Source organism: Ranitomeya variabilis, chromosome 6 (assembly GCF_051348905.1).
Source record: "Ranitomeya variabilis isolate aRanVar5 chromosome 6, aRanVar5.hap1, whole genome shotgun sequence".
In the NCBI taxonomy this organism is placed as follows: Eukaryota; Metazoa; Chordata; class Amphibia; order Anura; family Dendrobatidae; genus Ranitomeya; species Ranitomeya variabilis.
Genome location: NC_135237.1, coordinates 367,486,054 through 367,504,858, shown reverse-complemented (window position 1 = coordinate 367,504,858; position 18,805 = coordinate 367,486,054). Strand labels below are relative to the sequence as shown.

Sequence of the window (18,805 nt, the reverse complement as noted above, 5' to 3'; positions counted from 1 at the left end):
TACTGCACCTGCACGAATTCCTCACAGACGCAGTGAATCATTCAACTGATGTGCGACGTGTCTACAGGCAGAGGAAGCCGGTCACATTAAAGGGGTTTTCCCACGAATGAAAGTTCACTGTCTTGTCTGACCGTGTACGGAGCATAAAACATCTCCTGGGCAGGGGAGGAAGCAAAAGACAATACTGACAATACAGCAGGGGATCACAGAGTATTCATTTTGTCAGGTAAAATATTTCACTGACCGTTTTTAAACAATATTTTACCTCACAAAATGTATCCTCTGCAATCTCCTGCTGTAATATCAGTATTGTCTTTTGCTTCCTCCCCTGCCCAGGAGCTGTGGTACACGTTCAGACACAGACCATTTTTAAAAAAGAGACAGAGCACAGGGGGGAAGACAGCTCAAACAGGACAGCACATGAGGGGAGAAGAGAGCATAGGAAGGAGAAAGACAGCAGACAAGGGGGATAGCACATGGGGTACAGGTCAAAGAAGAGATCACAGACGGGAGAAGTCAGCACATGGGGAAAGAGAGTGGATAGGTGGGTGAGCACTGGGGGGGGAGAGATTCTCAATGCTGCAAAGCCTGCCCCCATCGTGACATTACCGCCCTCCATCTAGTAATTAAAATTTGAGTAAAATAGGCAAAATATTTATTATAATAGTTTTTGGGACGTGTACATGCATTTATATATGGCATAATTGTAATAAGTAGCACCACCCTGCAGTATAAAACAAACAGAATATTTTCTTTGTAGAAATTTCAGCTGCTTGCAGCCACCATTACTAAAACTTCTATTCAGTGATAGCTCCCTGATCTTGCACAGGTTACAGACAGGGGGGCTGGCTGCTCCTAGCAGCCAGGAGCAGGCACCACCCCCACCATGCCCCCTGATCTAGGACTGAAGGAAAACATTATCAGGGGGCTGGCTTCTGTGCGCAGCCGGGAACAGACCACACCCCCTGATCTTGGACTGGATACCAGTAGATATTATCAGGGGGCCTGGCTGCTGGAGTCCACACCGCCTGATCAGTGCAGTAGCGTCCCAGAAGGGAGGGGAGCACCAAGGAGCCGCTCCAGCATCATACAGAATTACAAATACCTGTAAGGGTGGGAAACAGCAGTATTCATGTAATCCCATTACATTTTTATGACAGTTGCCACCTATAAGATTCTATTTCCATAATAGAAAAAAAAATATTTTCATTGAAGACAGATTTTACATGTGAACTGAGAGTTTTAAGAATGAATGATCAGTTAAGGGATATGCAAATTGCCTCTTCTGAGAAAAAGAGGACTTAACTCTATAGCGCCACGTGTTGGAAGTAGCGATCATACAAGTCACAATCAACCCTTTAACGAGTCGTGCAATATGACTTAGGATAAAAGCCAAATCAGTATCTCAATTCGCAGACACGGTGTTTCGGGCTGTTGGCCCTCGTCAGTGCGAAGCATGAGAACTGATTTGGCTAGGTGAGAGGCTCAACCAGTCCAGTTAAGGGATAGAAAGAAGAAGATTTATCTTAAGTTATTTTGCAAAGTTTCTTACTTAGATGTGTACTATTGATTTATGAAAAAAAATTAAAACGAAAGGTTACTCTATAAGAAATTTGGAATATAGCTTCAGCAATATGAGGTTATTGCACAAGTACAAATGCCCTCACAGAGCCTAAAGTGATGGATAAAACAGTCATGTCATTTGTGGAAAGCTAGAATCAAGGAAAGGAAAGATAAACCACATGGCCAAAAGTATGTGGAGCCTGAAAAATCACACCTAGATGAGCTTGTTGGATGTCCTAGTTCAAAACAATGGATGTCAAAGGCGTGCTGACCACAGTTTTGCAGCTTTAACAGCATGCTCTTTTCTGAAAAGGCTTACTACAAAATTTGGGGTGTGTATTGGCATTTGTGCCTATTCAGCTAAACAATTTGATGTCAAGCAGTGGATGAGATGGTTTGGCTCACAATCAGTGTTCAATTTATTCCAAACATATTGGTGGGTATTGGTGAGCCTTGGGTGTATGGGAGGACGACAAACTAAAAACTTTAGTGACCAGTATCAGGCAGCTGCTGCAAAGGCAAATAAAATAATAGGATGCATTAAAAGAGGCACAGATGCTCATGATCAGAACATAGTTTGGCCTCTATACAAGTCACTAGTACGGCCACCCTTAGAATACGGTGTATAATTTAGTCTCCGAAGTAGGAAGATATAGCTGAACTAGAGCGGGGACAGGGAAGAGCAACCAAGGTTATTAAGGGAATGGGTTAACTGCAGTACCACGACAGGCTATCAAACTTGCGGTTATTCCGCTTAGAACAACGACGGTGGTATTGTATGACAGTTCATATTTAAAGTCATTGCGCTCTTTAATATGACCCACATTACTACCAATGTTTGCCTACAGAGACTGCACTGCTGGCTTTTGCCTTTATGCAGTGTGGCTGAAACACAATAATTAAGACGACGTGGACATTACTTTAGGCCATATAACGTATGCTAGTGCCTGGAATGCTTTATACTCATTCCCATGCTGAAGGTTAAAGAGTGTATGAAAAACAGTCAAGTCAAATTACTTAAAAAATTATATATAAGAATTATTTTCACTTTCCTTGGAAAGTTTATGTATGAAGAATATATTATTTAGCCTGAAAATTTTCATCAAAAAGCAATGCCCGATGAAGCCTTACACAGGACTCCTCATATCTTACATGAAATATTCATGTGTCACTAATACTGCTAATAATTTGCCTTTTTAAAACACCCAGTCCTTGTCCTTCCTCTTCTCAAAAGACAGTAACACTAACAATTATCTAAAAGGGGGAGACATGTCATCTAGGTGACTTTGATACTGAGACCCCATCTTTAAGACTTCATTCAAAGAAAACCTATATAATATATAATCAACCCTCCTAAGCCATCTATATGGGCATGTAGGTCAATTGTAATGTGACTGTGATTTTTTTTTGAAGATTAAATAAAAGTTTTACTTTTTATAACATTTTGCATTGGAGCTGGATTGTCTATAAACTCTGTCTACTAATGTGAGCCTAGTGATCCGTGAACCAGTATTAGCAGTTGCAATATGACCACCAACCTATTTTTTGCTTGAAAGTGATTGATTTTTTCCTTCTTTTGTAGTGTTTTTGTAAATCAAATGTCCCTACCTTTATTTCATACTGTATACGCTATGATGGGCGCAGAGGAAAAAAAAATCCAGCCCACAGACCTAAATGCCCGATGTTAAGAAATTGCCTTCAAGAATATTCAAAAACTGATCTAACATCTTAAAAAGCCAACATTCAGATCAAGGGTTAAAAACCATAAAAACAGAAATACGAAAGGGGAACCTACCTTGGTTGGCACTCGAGCAGTTAGAATAAAAGCACGACATGATGTTAGGACCTGGAAATAGAAAAAGAAATACTTAGGAACGACTAACTTGTGACAATTTTGGGATTAAATGATTTTGTACAGCTATAACTTAAGAGAAAGCGCAAGACAACTTAACGGTGTTATCCGGGATTTTTGTTTTTTTTCCTGATAGGGCTCAGAACTTACAGCCATGTAGTTGCCAATTATCTTCCTGTTCTGCTGCTTCATTTGACTCATGTCATCAGTGCAGCTCCTTCTCTCACAGTCTGATCTGTTGATGGAGCGTCACTGCTCACATCAAGCTGATTGACAGCCAGCTCTCCACAGTTTAGGTACTGGAGAGCCTACTATCAATCAGCATGACAGTGGCAGAGACTCCCAGTCAACAGAACAGAGCTGAAGAGAAAAAGCTGCTCTGTTGATGTGATGTCAACAGAAGCCACAGAATCACAGGCAGGAGTCGTTTGTGCTGGGAAGAACTAACTACATGGCTGTCAGTTCTTAGGCCATAAGAAAAATAAATACAAACTGCCAATATAACCCCTTTAGATACAGCAAAGTAATTATCCACTGGCTCAGTACACTGGCCAAATGGAGGCCCGAGTGTAGATCTAGTATATTTGGTCTGTACGTCCATGTCCTTGTTCTCATTTCCCAGCTCTGATGAGCCTATCAGATGGGCTATAAGCGCATGGTATATGCACCTTCGATTTCAACGCATGGAATATTATATATATTATATACACCCCCAGTATGGTCACTGCTAAGTCTATGATAACCCAAGAGAGACTATTAGCTGCCACCACCAATCGTTTATCTAACTAATATGGCTAAGCACTAGCCATTGTAAAAAAAAACAAAAAAAACCTCTTTCTTGACAAAATAGTGTAGTATATTTGCTCCAAATTTTGAGACAAAAAAACCCACAAAACCCATTTGAGGCGAGGACTCTGTCTTGACACTTCAGGAAAAGCCAAATGGATGTAAACAAAAAAAAAAACAAAAGACAACTTTAAAAAAAGGCATAAATTGTTTGATGAATATGTCACAAATAAAAAAGTCATTATTTGAAAGACATTTGTGCCCAAAAACAGGCAATAGTGATGAATTGGACCATAAGAGTATTGTTTAGAACAATGATTATCTCAGGTCGGAAGACTCACAATTGAAGTTCGCTCACATATGCCAATGAAATCATAGATTGCAATGTGAGGGCGGGAGGCGTTTGGGGGGAGGAAAAATAAAAAAAAAATGCATTGCATGCATAACGATGTTATTCGATTGAGTGGTGTTCATCTGCAAGAAATTTTTAATGCTGCTGGTGGTGACATCATTAAGGTTACCACAGTTCACAGCCGATGAACTGTGGTAACCTTAATGATGTCACCGCTCGCAGCGTTAGACATCACCGCTCGTCGCAGCAGCCGGGTTCACAGAGTACTGTCAGTGTGTTCTGGCTGTCGTGCAGAGTGATAGCATTACTCAAGTCATCTCTCAACACACCATCCAGATGTAGCAGAGTTGAAGATCGTCGTGGGACGGATTTACAGTGAACCCCTTTGGAATATTTTATTTTTTTTAAAGGTAATACATGGCTAAAAGAGGATCAGTCAGAGTGCCTTATGCAAATAAAGGAGTTTTCTGTGTGTGTTTTTTAAACTTAAGGGGTTAGTAATGGGGGGGTCTTATAGACCCCTCTCCATTATTAACCCCTTGGCTTGATGTCAGCTGACATCACAATGCTGATATCAACCCCAAAACCATTGCCCTGCCTGCCAACACACCAGGGCAAGCAGGAAGAGCCAAGGCTAAGCACCAGACTTGGCGCTTCTAATGGATGTGCCATTTCTGGGGCGGATGAAAGCTGCTGTTATTGGTCTAGGAGGGGACTAATATTCATGGTCGCTTCTCAGCCTATTAATATCACCCCACCTCTGTCTGCTTAGCTTTTGCTGGTTAGTAAAAACACCGTCATTTTTTGGGGGTCCCCTTTTTAATAACGAATAAAGGCCAAGTAGACAGCTGTGAACTGATAATAAAAGCCTGGGAAGCTCCATGTTTATTGTCCCCTACCCAGACAATTAAGATTTAAGCTGTATGCTTTCCATCAGCTGGTTAATAAAAATATTGGGGATCCCAATTTTGTTTTCTTTTATTTATTAGCTAAATATAAGTACAGAAAACTACACACGCAAAGCACTGATTATATATCTCACTGACATTTCTATCTATATTTAATTTTGTTTTATTAGTTAGAAAACTAGATTGAAATGACAAGAGAATTCCCTTATGTAAAAGCTGATGTTAAAGAAACGCATTGCATACAGATGCTAGGTGGGAAAAAAAAAAAAAATGCATGACACTAGCCCGACACAACTTTTCTGGCTGAGAATCTCAGCCACTTTAAATACGCAGATGTGAGCGTACCCATAGGGTGGGACTTGTGGCCATAATACAGATGCTAAAATGCAAGCAAATTATGGCTGTCTGAATAAGACCTTACAGCTTTGTATTATAATCAACATCTGACAGAAAGATTATCTGGATTTTAGAAGAATATTATACACATGTAAAAAGAGAAAAATAACAAAAACACAATATTCAGTATTTACTCAAATGCAGCTCAATAACATAACGAAATTACTTTGCCCAGGAAGCGGTACATTACTACTAGAAGAATTAGCACAAAATGGGAAATAAAATCCTTCTTTAGCAGCCAGCACAAACGATCCGGGTACACAGCGAAACACCGAGGCTAGCAATAACTGAAAATCTTAAGCTGGTTCAGACTTTGTGTATCAAATCAATCATTATACTTCTCGCAAACAATATGGAGATTTTCAAACAATTTTAACAAGCAAATAAATCCGTGCCTAGAAGGAATCAAAATCTGCAGGTATAACAATACTTTGCCATCAGCAATGTGGAAAATTCACCAGGACTCGTATCGTGTTTGTGATGATGGTTAAAATCCTTCTCATACGTTAAACTATATTTCATGCTCCAGGGAGAATGAAGGACGCAGTCAACAGGATGAAAAATCTGCAGCTTCAGTCAATTCGAAAAGCTCACGTATTGAAAGGGCAATTTAATTTATCAATGAAAGCTGTGGATGACTGCAGTGGCTGATCATTCTGCTTTCGATGTATAGCACAACATAGCCCGTACCGAGCACCGGGTGACGTCAGCCGACTCACATAAAGCATTAATGAAGCATGATCACTTCTGACTAGAGCAGAAAGTAGAGCAATTTGTAATCATGACAAACCTTCATAAGCATTTAAAAGGGTAGTTTAGGAAAAGCCATTAATATTCAATTGGTGGGATCCAGATGCCAACACCTCCTCCAAATGACTACAATAAAGTTAGTGTCACTTCGTCTTAAATGTACCGTTTTCTTTGTGTAAACCATTTGGTCATCCTAAACTGTAGTGGCAATTTATCATTTAATTATAGTTTATGGTACATTTCCTTACAAAATTCCACGTAGGTGCCATTTTTTTCACTTTGAAAAGAATCTAAAGAAGAGGTTAAAGGGTTACTTTGAGCTTAAAATATGGTAGTAATTGGAAAGTGCTTCTGAAAACAAGCAACTTTTCAATTATCTGTTTATTTAAAATCTTGTTGCTTCGGTCATCTGCCCCCATTAGAGAGTCTAGCAACAGTGGACGAACTTCCACAAGGCTTAAACTTTTTCCTACAGAGCTTGTAAACCTTGCTCTGAAGCAGGCCGGGATCGCTGGACAGCTTCAACGTCACCGTGCTCATCCAATGCTGCATTGGTAAAGCGGCATCGCATAGCAGCAGTGAGAGCACAAGTCAGGACAGTGACCCTAGAATGCCACTGATCCAAACGGTCAATAGGGCAAGAGCGCACCGGTCCAGTAAGTAGGAAGAAGATGATGGAGAACGGTGCACTCCTACTTTAGAACAGGAGACAACCACCTTCACTCTGCAAGTTATGGTGATTACTCTGACCAATCATTCACTGTAGTGTGTCATTTAATTAGCTGCTACATCCTTTATACCAAAAAGGATGGACACGGGTAAAACCCTTAATAAATATTGTCGAGCAGTCATTTGTTCAGATACGCAGCTATTTTCTTACATTACTGGAAAAATATAACAGTCACATGATTAGACGATTATTGCAGCACATGTATAAAAATCAGAACTTTGGCAATAGACCACAAGTATCTATGAATTCTTCAGGATCTATGAGCAAAACATTTCACCAGTCAACACCAACACCCTTTACAGTGACCAGAATTGGTCAATATTTTATTCTTCTCTTCCCTATTCTAAATACTATTAAACTTGTCCAAAAGATGGCTGTCTTGAGAAGACCAAGCCTTTATTTGGACCAAGCTATCTGTTCCAGACTTTTATTTCTCTCTCTATGACATGAATAATGATCTTTTCTTCCAGAGTCTAGACCTTCTAAAAGACCATTTTTCAATTTGGGTGCTCATCATACTAATTCCAGAAGAAGAAGATTTGCTTGTTGGTGGTTGACCGTAGCATTTATGAAGTCCTATTTCAGGCATCTGCAAGTCTCTACCTTTGGAAAATGGAGGAAATAGATCTCAAAACACTATAGAAATTAGTGAAAACCTATAAAACTATTGTTACTTTTAAATGGATGTCTTTCGAAAGTTAACCTGTTATACTGTTATTCGGTGCTGGTCTTTACAACTTTTTCTTCAGGTGTAATAGGATCTGGAATTTTGGCAATACAAAACATGTTTGTCATTAAAATGGCAGCATCGCAATTTACCATAATTACTATAGCTAAAACATAGGCGATTTTAGGATTTGCAAACCATAATCCTATAAAATGTAGGCAATCGCCAAGTGCTCCCTTAATAAAATATGTGAAACTAGAATAGTTTAGATACATTTTTCCTCATTCCCCATTATTCTTCATCCCCTTGTTCTCAATCAGCTGACCTACAAAATCATCTTTTCAGCCAAACTCGTAAACTACTGCTGAAAACGAAGCGCGAGCATCAGTCGGCTGCTGAAACAATACCATCGCTATCAGTAACACGTCTCTTCTAATAAAGCTCAGCTTGCCGGCTTCATTACCTTCACTTTGTCTCTCCAGCTAGTTTTCCTTGACGTGTCAGCTCTAGAGCCACATCATAATTCTACTGCTTCACGAACCTGTCTGCAACAGATCAATAGATATGTTTATTCAGCCAGCACAACATTTTTCTAAAACCTGAAAATAGCAAGGAACATTGTTCGGTTTCTGTTAAAGCAGCCATTTGGTTGACCTGAATCTTTAATGGAAAATGCTATTATACAAAAAGGTAAAGAGACAGGTGATTTCCTGGAAGTTGAATCCTTTCTGGTTAAAACTAATAGACTCTAGTGATAGAACGGTTGACCAGATGAATTGTTTCATCTCAACTCACCCGGAACCTCAAAATCTTGGGTCTGTTTTGGGATACCTTAAAAGCCTATTTAAGGGGGTGCTTGTACTCCACAATTTCTTATATCAAAAGGGTGACGGCGAGGGAAGATGATGAGATAGAGCAGCGTATGAAAGACTCAGAGGCTGCCTATGTAGCCAGTCAAACTAGTGGTAACAGGGCTGAATGGCTCGCCTCCCAGAGGTTATATGCTCAACATGCAGACGCTAAGTCAAAATGCAAATTATTCTTTACCCGTCAATCCTACTTTGAACTAGGGAACCAGGCCAGTACACTCCTGGCTTTCTTAGTGCGCCAACACAACACCTCTAACACTATACTACAAATCCGAACAATTGATGGCTCGCTGGTATCTTCTACAGATGGGATACTTCAATGTTTTCATGGTTACTATGAGGCATTATATAGATCTGGTAGTGGTCTTGATGTTTTTGAATGTTTGGATTATTTATCAGATGTGGTGTTTCCTTTATTGAGTCCAACCCAGCGGACCTTTATGGACGTAGAGTTTACTCTGGAGGAAGTAGGACATGCTATGGCGAATATGGCCACTGGGAAAGACCCTGGGCCTGATGGGTTTCCCATTGAGCTCTACAAGAAATATCGAGATAAACTGGCACCACTCTTACTAAAGGTACTTCGGGAAATATGGGAGGGAGGATCTGTGCCCGAAACATTTTATGATGCAAATATTGTTATGCTCAGGAAAGAGGGGAAGGATCCTTTGGAATGTGGATCGCATCGTCCTATATCGTTGGTAAATGTAGATTATAAAATCTTTACTAAAATCTTGGCTACTAGACTGAACACAATCATATTAGACCTTATACACCCAGACCAGACTGGCTTTATGCCTGGAAAAAGCACCTCCATTAATATTAGATGGGTTCAGTCAGTGATTCAGTATAGCTCTCTAGAAACGGATAATAACTGGGCACTGGCATCGTTAGATACAGCCAAGGCTTTTGACTCTCTCGAGTGGCCCTTCTTCTCTGCATGTTTAAGGAAATACGGTTTTGGGGATAAATTTTTGAGAGGGATAGGTATACTATATATGAAGCCCAGGGCACGTATAGTTGTAAATAATGCCATTTCTGAGCCTTTTTCCCTATACAGTCATGGCCAAAAGTTTTGAGAATGACACCAAAATTATATTTTCACATGATCTGCTGCCCTCTGGTTTTTATTAGTGTTTGTCTGATGTTTATATCACATACGGAAATATAATTGCAATCATATTATGAGTACCAATAGGTTATATTGACAGTGAGAATGAGTTAATGCAGCAAGTCAATATTTGCAGTGTTGACCCTTCTTCTTCAAGACCTCTGCAATTCTCCCTGGCATGCTCTCAATCAACTTCTGGACCAAATCCTGACTGATAGCAGTCCATTCTTGCATAATCAATGCTTGCATTTTGCCAGAATTTGTTGGTTTTTGTTTGTCCACCCGTCTCTTGATGATTGACCACAAATTCTCAATGGGATTAAGATCTGGGGAGTTTCCAGGCCATGGACCCAAAATCTCTATGTTTTGTTCCATGAACCATTTATGGCAAGGTGCTCCATCATGCTGGAAAAGGCATTGTTGGGCGCCAAACTGCTCTTGGACAGTTCGGAGAAGTTGCTCTTGGAGGACATTCTGGTACCATTCTTTATTCATGGCTGTGTTTTTAGGCAAGACTGAGTGAGCCGATTCCCTTGGCTGAGAAGCAACCCCTCACATGAATGGTTTCAGGATGCTTTACAGTTGGCATGAGACAAGACTGGTGGTAGCGCTCACCTCTTCTTCTCCGAATAAGCTGTTTTCCAGATGTCCCAAACAATCGAAAAGGGGATTCATCAGAGAAAATGACTTTGCCCTAGTCCTCAGCAGTCCACTCCCTGTACCTTTTGCAGAATATCAGTCGGTCCCTGACGTTTTTTCTGGAGAGAAGTGGCTTTTGCTGCCCTCCTTGAAACCAGGCCTTGCTCAAAGAGTCTCCGCCTCACAGTGCGTGCAGAAGCACTCACACCAGCCTGCTGCCATTCCTGAGCAAGCTCGGCACTGCTGGTAGTCCGATCCCGCAGCTGAAACAGTTTTAAGATACGGTCCTGGCGCTTGCTGGTCTTTCTTGGGCGCCCTGGAGCCTTTTTGACAACAATGGAAGCTCTCTCCTTGAAGTTCTTGATGATGCAATAGATTGTTGACTGAGGTGCAATCTTTGTAGCTGCGATACTCTTCCCTGTTAGGCCATTTTTGTGCAGTGCAATGATGGCTGCACGCGTTTCTTTAGAGATAACCATGGTTAACTGAAGAGAAACAATGATACCAAGCACCAGCCTCCTTTTAAAGTGTCCAGTGATGTCATTCTTACTTAATCATGACTGATTGATCGCCAGCCCTGTCCTCATCAACACCCACACCTGTGTTAATGGATCAATCACTAAAAACGATGTTGGCTGCTCCTTTTAAGGCAGGACTGCAAGGATGTTGAAATGTGTTTTGGGGGTTAAAGTTCATTTGCTGGGCAAATATTGACTTTGCAAGTACAGTAATTGCTGTTAAGCTGATCAATCTGACATTCAGGAGTATATGCAAAATGCCATTAAAAAAAATGAAGCAGTAGACTTTGGAAAAATTAATATTTGTCTCATTCTCAAAATTTTTGTCCATGACTGTATAGGGGAACTCGTCAGGGATGTCCTCTATCCCCGGCTCTCTTCGCCTTGGCAATAGAGGCTTTGGCAATACGCATAAGGACCTCCAATTACATTAAAGGAATAAATATTGCGGGTCGAGTGGATACCATTGGTCTCTATGCTGACGATACGGTGATATTTATGGACAAAGTGGAGGAAACGTTACCACAAGTGAAAGCGACTATAGATAAATTTAGTAAATTCTCTGGTCTCTATATAAACTGGGATAAATCTGCTTTGTTCCCTCTCACATACCCCGACACCTTGCCTTGAAACTCTCTCGTCGCTACCCATTGTTTCCAGTTTCAAATATTTAGGTATCCACATGTCTCAACATAGTCAATTAGATCTACAACTTAATATCTATCCACTATTAGATTTGGTCAAAACTAAATTTGCAACCTGGAATAAACTCCCGCTCTCTGTCGCCGGCCGTATTAACCTAATAAAAATGATATTGCTCCCCAAACTTAGCTACTGCCTTCAACATAGTGCCGTGCCCATACCCAAACACTTCTTTACGAATTTAAATTCCCTGGCTACATCCTTTATATGGGGGAAAACTAGACCCAAACTTAAATTATCTGCACTACAGAGCCCGAAGCAGGGGGGTGGGGCGGCTCTGCCGGATTTCTACTTATATTATCTCGCCGGTCAAGCTAAGGCGATAAATAAATGGATGCCCAGTAATTCCCTGCCTAACTCTGAGAGCCATCTACTCCACTCTGCCCGGGTTGATTGTCCACTGGGGTTTCTGGAACTAGAGAAAGTTAATGCTCCTCGTTTGCTGCCTTTACTCCGGCTGGCACGACTAATATGGAGGCAAACTAAAAAAGTTATGGGATTTGTAGATGTAGTAGTTGAAATGCCCCTGTGGAATAATAGTTACTTTCCGGGATTATTGGGCCACCCATCCACTGATTTTTGGATTTCGTATGGTGTCCTTTCGGTGGGAGATGTATATAACCAAGGGATCTTTGTATCCTTCGAACAACTACAGAACACTCACAGTATTCCGAGATCTCAATTCTTCCGTTATCTGCAGCTAAGATCAGCCTTTCAATCACACATGCAGAATATGGGTACAGATCGAGCTATCTCATCTTTACCTTTGATAGGTATTCTCAACTCACAGAGTCCTCAAGGACTTATTTCCTCCTTATATACTTATCTGTTGTCCATGGGAGTTGGGTCTACTATAAATTCTATCAAGGGGAAGTGGGAGGGACTTCTTCCTGATGTATCGGGAGAAGAGTGGGAGGATATTCTGGAATCCCCAACTAAAGTCTCTCCTTCAATTAATAATAAAATGACCCAGTTGTATATCATATATCAGTCTTATTTGACCCCGGTGCGACTTTTTAAAATGGGCCGCCTTTGTTTGTCAGATTGCTTGAAGTGCCACTCAAGTGATGCAGATTTCATTCATATGATTTGGAAGTGCCCTGTTATTCTTCATTATTGGAAGGAGGTGACGACATTATTAACATCCTTATTACTGATTCCTGTCCCACTTGAACCACTGATCTGCTTGTTTGGGGTGTGGGATGCGGAGGCTTGGGATCACTATACCAGAATATTTCTGCGAGAGGCACTTTTTATGGCACGGAAGGTGTTAGCATTATGATGGATGGGTGGTTCCTGCCCATCTCTCAGAGCCTGGGTTGATCTGGTGAATTCGATCATCCCGTATGAACGTACACTATATCAAAACAGAGGATGTCCAGGTAAATTCGAGAAGATCTGGGGTAGATGGAACTCCTCTTATAATACTTTATAATCCCCATTAACTTGACAATTATGCAAGAGTTGGGCTCGTGGTTTGGGGGGCATCACTTAAAGGGTGAATTATGTATGGAACTTCATTTTTGGCGGCGTACTATTAAAAGTTAATGTAGTTAATGTTATATAATAGGTGATTTATAAGACATCAGTGATTCAACATACACAGTTTGTTACTTTCTTAATATTTTAGATAAGATGATGCATTGTAACCATCTGTATTCCATACTGTAATTGATAATAACGAATGCAAACATGTGTATTGTATAGTTTATTCTGGAATTAATAAACAAATTAAAAAAAAAGAGACAGGTGATTCACGAAACAGATATTATAGAAGGAAATTTCACCTGCTCTTTTAATAATGCACCAATTGAAACTGAATTTTATAAACAGATCACAGACAGCACATCAGTCAACAGTGTGATGCAGCAGCAAAAAAGGTAAACACAGGATGCATTAAGAGAAGCATTGAGTTTAGATCACGTGAAGAAATTATCCCCCTCTACTCCTCATTGGTCAGCCCTCATCTGGAATACTGTGTCCAGTTCTGGGCACCACATTTAAAAAAAATAAATTGAAAAACTGGAGCAAGTTCAGAGAAGAGCTATCGGGATGGTGAGCAGACTGCAAAGTATATGCTACAAGGAACGGTTAAAGGATCTGGGAATGTCTAGCTTGCAAAAAAGAAGACTGAGAGGAGACTTAATAGTTGTCTACAAATATCTCAAGGGCTGTCACATTGCAGAAGGATCATCCTTATCCTCCTTTGAATATGGAAAGATGAGAAGCAATGGAATGAAACTGAAAGGGAGAAGATACAGATTAAATATCAGAAAAAAAATGTTGACAGTGAGGATGTTCAATAAGTTGAGTAGGCTGCCATGAGAGGTGGCGAGTTCTCCTTCAATGGAAGCCTTCAAACAGAGGCTGACAGACATCTGTCTGAAATGGTTCAGTGAATCCAGCATTGAGCAGGGGGTTGGACACGATGACCCTTGAGGTCCCTTCCTACTATAACATTCTATGATTCATTGATTCTATGAACCCATCCCCACCTCTGATTGGTAGCTTTTAGCCTATGTTCATTGCACACAGAAACCTGTTAAGCAACTCTTCACATACTTAATGTTGAGGTCTGTTTAACTAGTGTGTATTACATTACATATTAAATTTGTTTGTATACATGAGAACTTCAATTACATACAACCACTCTAAAAAGGTTGTTATCCAACTCTCTAAAAAAAAAAAAAAACTTAATTGATGATTGGTAAACTTGGCTCAAAGAATCTTTCACGCTTAAAATGGCCTTATGTTAAGAGACAGTAAGACGGCCGTACAGATCGGACACAGGACTCTGCCCTTGCTTGTACAGAATATGAATGAGGACGTCAAATCTGCTCAATATGTCATATGGCCAGTTACAGCTTTCCATGAATCTCCCATGCAGAAAACTGAAGGCCTGCAATGTGCCTTCCACAGTGAAAAGATGGGTAGAAACATTTTTTTATTTAGATCACACTATTAACCACTAAGGGGTATAAAACGGGAACAAGATATTTTTCAGGTCACAAAATCCCTATTTCTACCGGATATGTGAAGCTGCATTCAGACTGGCATCATTTATTCATGCAGCCAAGCTTTTGTTCCAGTCTCCTGTCCCTTAGAAAAGCCAGCCTGGCAACAACAGCCCTAATTGGAGCCTAGAGAGAACTTTCTAAATAAAAGCCCATTCAATAGTTGTGCAGGCGACATACTAAATTGCATACCCATTTGTCTTTGCCTGGGCATATATAGGTAAATGCTTCTTGAGAAAACACTGTAGTACGACTAAACATTTTTTTATACAGTTCTGTAGAGATAACCTTGTGCATGCAAGCGTCTAGAACTAGAAGTTGATGCAGTAAGCACTTACACCTCCTCGTGGGTAAAGATGATCAAACTGGTTTTGGTGCTTTCCATTTAATTCAATATTAGTTATTCTATTAGCTCAATTTGGAACTTAAGAGTGTTGAGCGTTATTACGCATTTCCTACATTGTAATCAGGTTAGGAATAATTAGCTTAATTAACAATTGTAAAAGCCAGGGCACATCAAAAGCAGTGTCCAGGGGTTAAAAGAATGTGTTGCATCCTATTTAGTTGTGATCATATTTGTCAGCTAGTTAATGTCTATGGCAAGATGCGTGATCTGTGTTGCCATTTCACATCAATCCACTATCTCGCCATACTTACATATTGTTGCAGCATAGGCTCAATAGCTCTGTCCGAAGCCCCGAGTTCAGGCTTATGTGTGGATGGGGTCCACTGGCTATAATAATGCAGACAGAGTTACTGCATACTGTGCCGGACATATTTTTTCTGACGTCTACACCTAGTCGAGGTTGGCACTAAGGTATATAGGACTGAAAATGATGTCAGAGCACACGGACTCCATCTTCATCACTACAGTCAATGGCCTCATTAGCGCAAATGCCTGAATACCAATTAGTGGGGTGTTGGACACCAGCCCCAATGGAGCCACTGAATGTATTCGAAAACTCTACATGAAGCAAGCCCTTAGGGTATGTGTCCACCTTCAGGATGGCCGGCGGTTAGGACGGAGCGGCAAACCCGCGCCGCCCTAAGCCCCGCCCCCTTCTGTGACGCGATGATGCCAGATGTGTTCATTGCACACATCCGCCATCATCGCACCCCACACATAGGGCCCTGTGATTTACCTTGCGGCGGCGCAGCGTCGCCGCAAGGTACACGGACATGCTGCGATCTTAAAAGACGCGCTGCATGTCCGGAATCGCAGGGCCGACGGATGCGTGTTACCACGCATAGTGGAGACGGGATTTCATAAAATCCCCTCCACTATGCTGTAACATCTGGACGCTGCGTGTTTGACGCTGCGGCTCTGCGCAGCATCAAACACGCAGCGTTTCCTGAACGTGGACACATAACTAATCACTACTAACTGTCCTAATCACTACTTATCACTACCCCTTAACATTAATCCTCGGTACCAGGGCTGTGGAGTCAGAGTCCGAGCTAGTTGGGTGAAGTCCGTATAAATGTATACAGTCTCCAGCATTTAAAATAGATTTACATATATTTATTCTGCTACTATTATGAATTAATTTTCTAACTTTCGTAGGAATTTAGAAAAGCTTAGAAATTCTCATAATAAAAATTTTAATTTATGTTTTTTAATCCAAAGCAACTACAGTATATACAAAAAATATTCCCTGCTCTCCACTCCCATAGGCCTAGAGTGCAGTGAATATTCATTTCCTTTAGTAACGGGGACATATGCAAAAGCTTGGCAGCTGCAGGTAGCCGGTGGCTTTGGCTAACACTGTGCTCGCTATTAAAGAGCAATGAATATTCACTTCTCTTCACGCACATACCAGGATAAGGAATGGGCCATGCATACCAGAACGGAGAGGTCGGCCCTGCATACCAGGGGGCCATGCCTACCAGGTTAGGGATGAGGGGGCCATGCCTACCAGGCATGGATGACGGGGCCCATGCCTACCAGGCAAAAGATGACGGGGCCCATGCTTACTAGGCTATGGATGAGGGGGGCCATGCCTACCAGGCTAGGGATGAGGGGGCCCATGCCTACCAGGCTAGGGATGAGGGGGCCCATGTCTACCAGGCTAGGGATGAGGGGGCACATGCCTACCAGGCTGGGGGTGAGGGGGCCAATGCATACCAGGATGGGAATGAGGGAGACATGCACACCAGGATGGGGATGAGGGAGACATGCACACCAGGATGGGGATGAGGGAGACATGCACACCAGGATGGGGATAAGGGGGCCGTGCATGCCAGGATGGGGATGAGGGGGCTATTCATACCAGGATGGGGATGAGGAGCCATGCATACCAGGATAGGGATGAGGGGGCCGTGCATACCAGGATGGGGATGAGGGGGGTGTGCATACCAGGATGGGGATGAGGGGGCCGTGTATACCAGGATGGGGATGAGGGGGCCATGTATGCCAGGATATGGATAAGGGGTCAATGCATACCAGGATGGGGATGAGTGAGCCATGCATGCCAGGATAGGGTTGAGGGGGCCATGCACACCAGGATGGGGATGAGAGGGGCCATGCATACCAGGGTAGGGATGAGGGTGCCATGCATAGCAGGGTAGGAATGAGGGTGCCATGCATAGCAGGGTAGGGATGAGGGGGTCATGCATAAAAGGATAGGGATAAGTGGGCCATATATACCAGGATAGGGGATACAGAATTTACCACATTTTTTGCTTCAATTTTTTTCTATTTTCCTCCTTTAAAACCTAGATGCGTCTTATAGTCCGAAAAATACGGTACCATGCCACAACATTTTAAATATGCAGGGGATGTGTCCGATTACTACCGTCTAGTAATGTCTGAATACTGTGGTCCAGCTACCAGCAGCACTAGGAAACAGGGAATTATGATGGTGGAACCATTGGCCAGACATACATAAACTAGACAGTAGTCACTGCAGAAGAAATGTACGGTAGTATTACATGGCAAGCATTAAGACAAATTGCAGCTTATGTAAGACATGTACAGCTTGACTCCAGCATAAGATAAAAGCTGGTCCTTAACTGGGGAACTTGCTTTTGTAACGTCTGTATGCTCCAAGTAGGAAAACCTATAGGCCATAGCTTTTATTTTAATATACATTTTAGTGTTGCTCCATAAAAAGAGAAGGATTTTACGGGTAGAAATGGAGCACTATTTACCACTTTATCTGATCATGCAAATTATGTGGCATCTTCAAGGCTGAGTCACACATAACGATATCGTTAACGATATCGTTGCAACGTCACGCTTTTGGTGACGTAAGCAACGATCCCGCTAACGATTTCGTTATGTGTGACAGCGACCAACGATCAGGCCCCTGTTGGGAGATTGTTGGTCGATGGGAATGATCAGGACCTTTTTTTGGTCGCTAATCACCCGCTGTCATCGCTGGATCGGCGTGTGTGACGCCGATCCAGCGATGTGTTCACTTGTAACCAGGGTAAATATCGGGTTACTAAGTGCAGGGCCACGCTTAGTAACCCGATATTTACCCTGGTTACCATTGTAAAAGTTAAAAAAAAACCCACTACATACTCACATTCTGATGTCGGTCATGTCCCCCGGCGTTCACAGGGTTGACTGTGTCAGCGCCGGCCGTAAAGCAGAGCACAGCGGTGACGTCACCGCTGTGCTCTGCTTTACAGCTGGCGCTGACACATTCAGTGCAGGGAAGCTCTCGGCAGCAGCGCGTGCATTACCAGCGCTCCTGCCGAAAGCAGTTTTAACCCTGTGGACGCCGGGGGACGTGACAGACATCAGAATGTGAGTATGTACTGTTTTTTTTTAAGTTTTACAATGGTAACCAGGGTAAATATCGGGTTACTAAGCGCGGCCCTGCACTTAGTAACCCGATGTTTACCCTGGTTACCCGGGTGCTGCAGGGGGACTTCGGCATCGTTGAAGACAGTTTCAACGATGCTGAAGTCGTTCCCCTGATAGTTGGTCGCTGGAGAGAG

General features: G+C 42.0%; 1 protein-coding gene across 2 annotated transcripts in view; it reads right to left on the bottom strand.

Annotated features, from left to right (window-relative positions):
* The window catches only part of CARMIL1 (capping protein regulator and myosin 1 linker 1), a 352,298-nt gene that overhangs the window by 212,500 nt on the left and 120,993 nt on the right, over nucleotides 1–18,805 (bottom strand). For both annotated transcript variants that reach the window (XM_077270002.1, XM_077270003.1), the window contains exon 3: nucleotides 3,359–3,409. In XM_077270002.1, coding sequence (XP_077126117.1) covers nucleotides 3,359–3,409 — 51 coding nt within the window. The remainder of the gene's footprint in view (nucleotides 1–3,358; nucleotides 3,410–18,805) is intronic.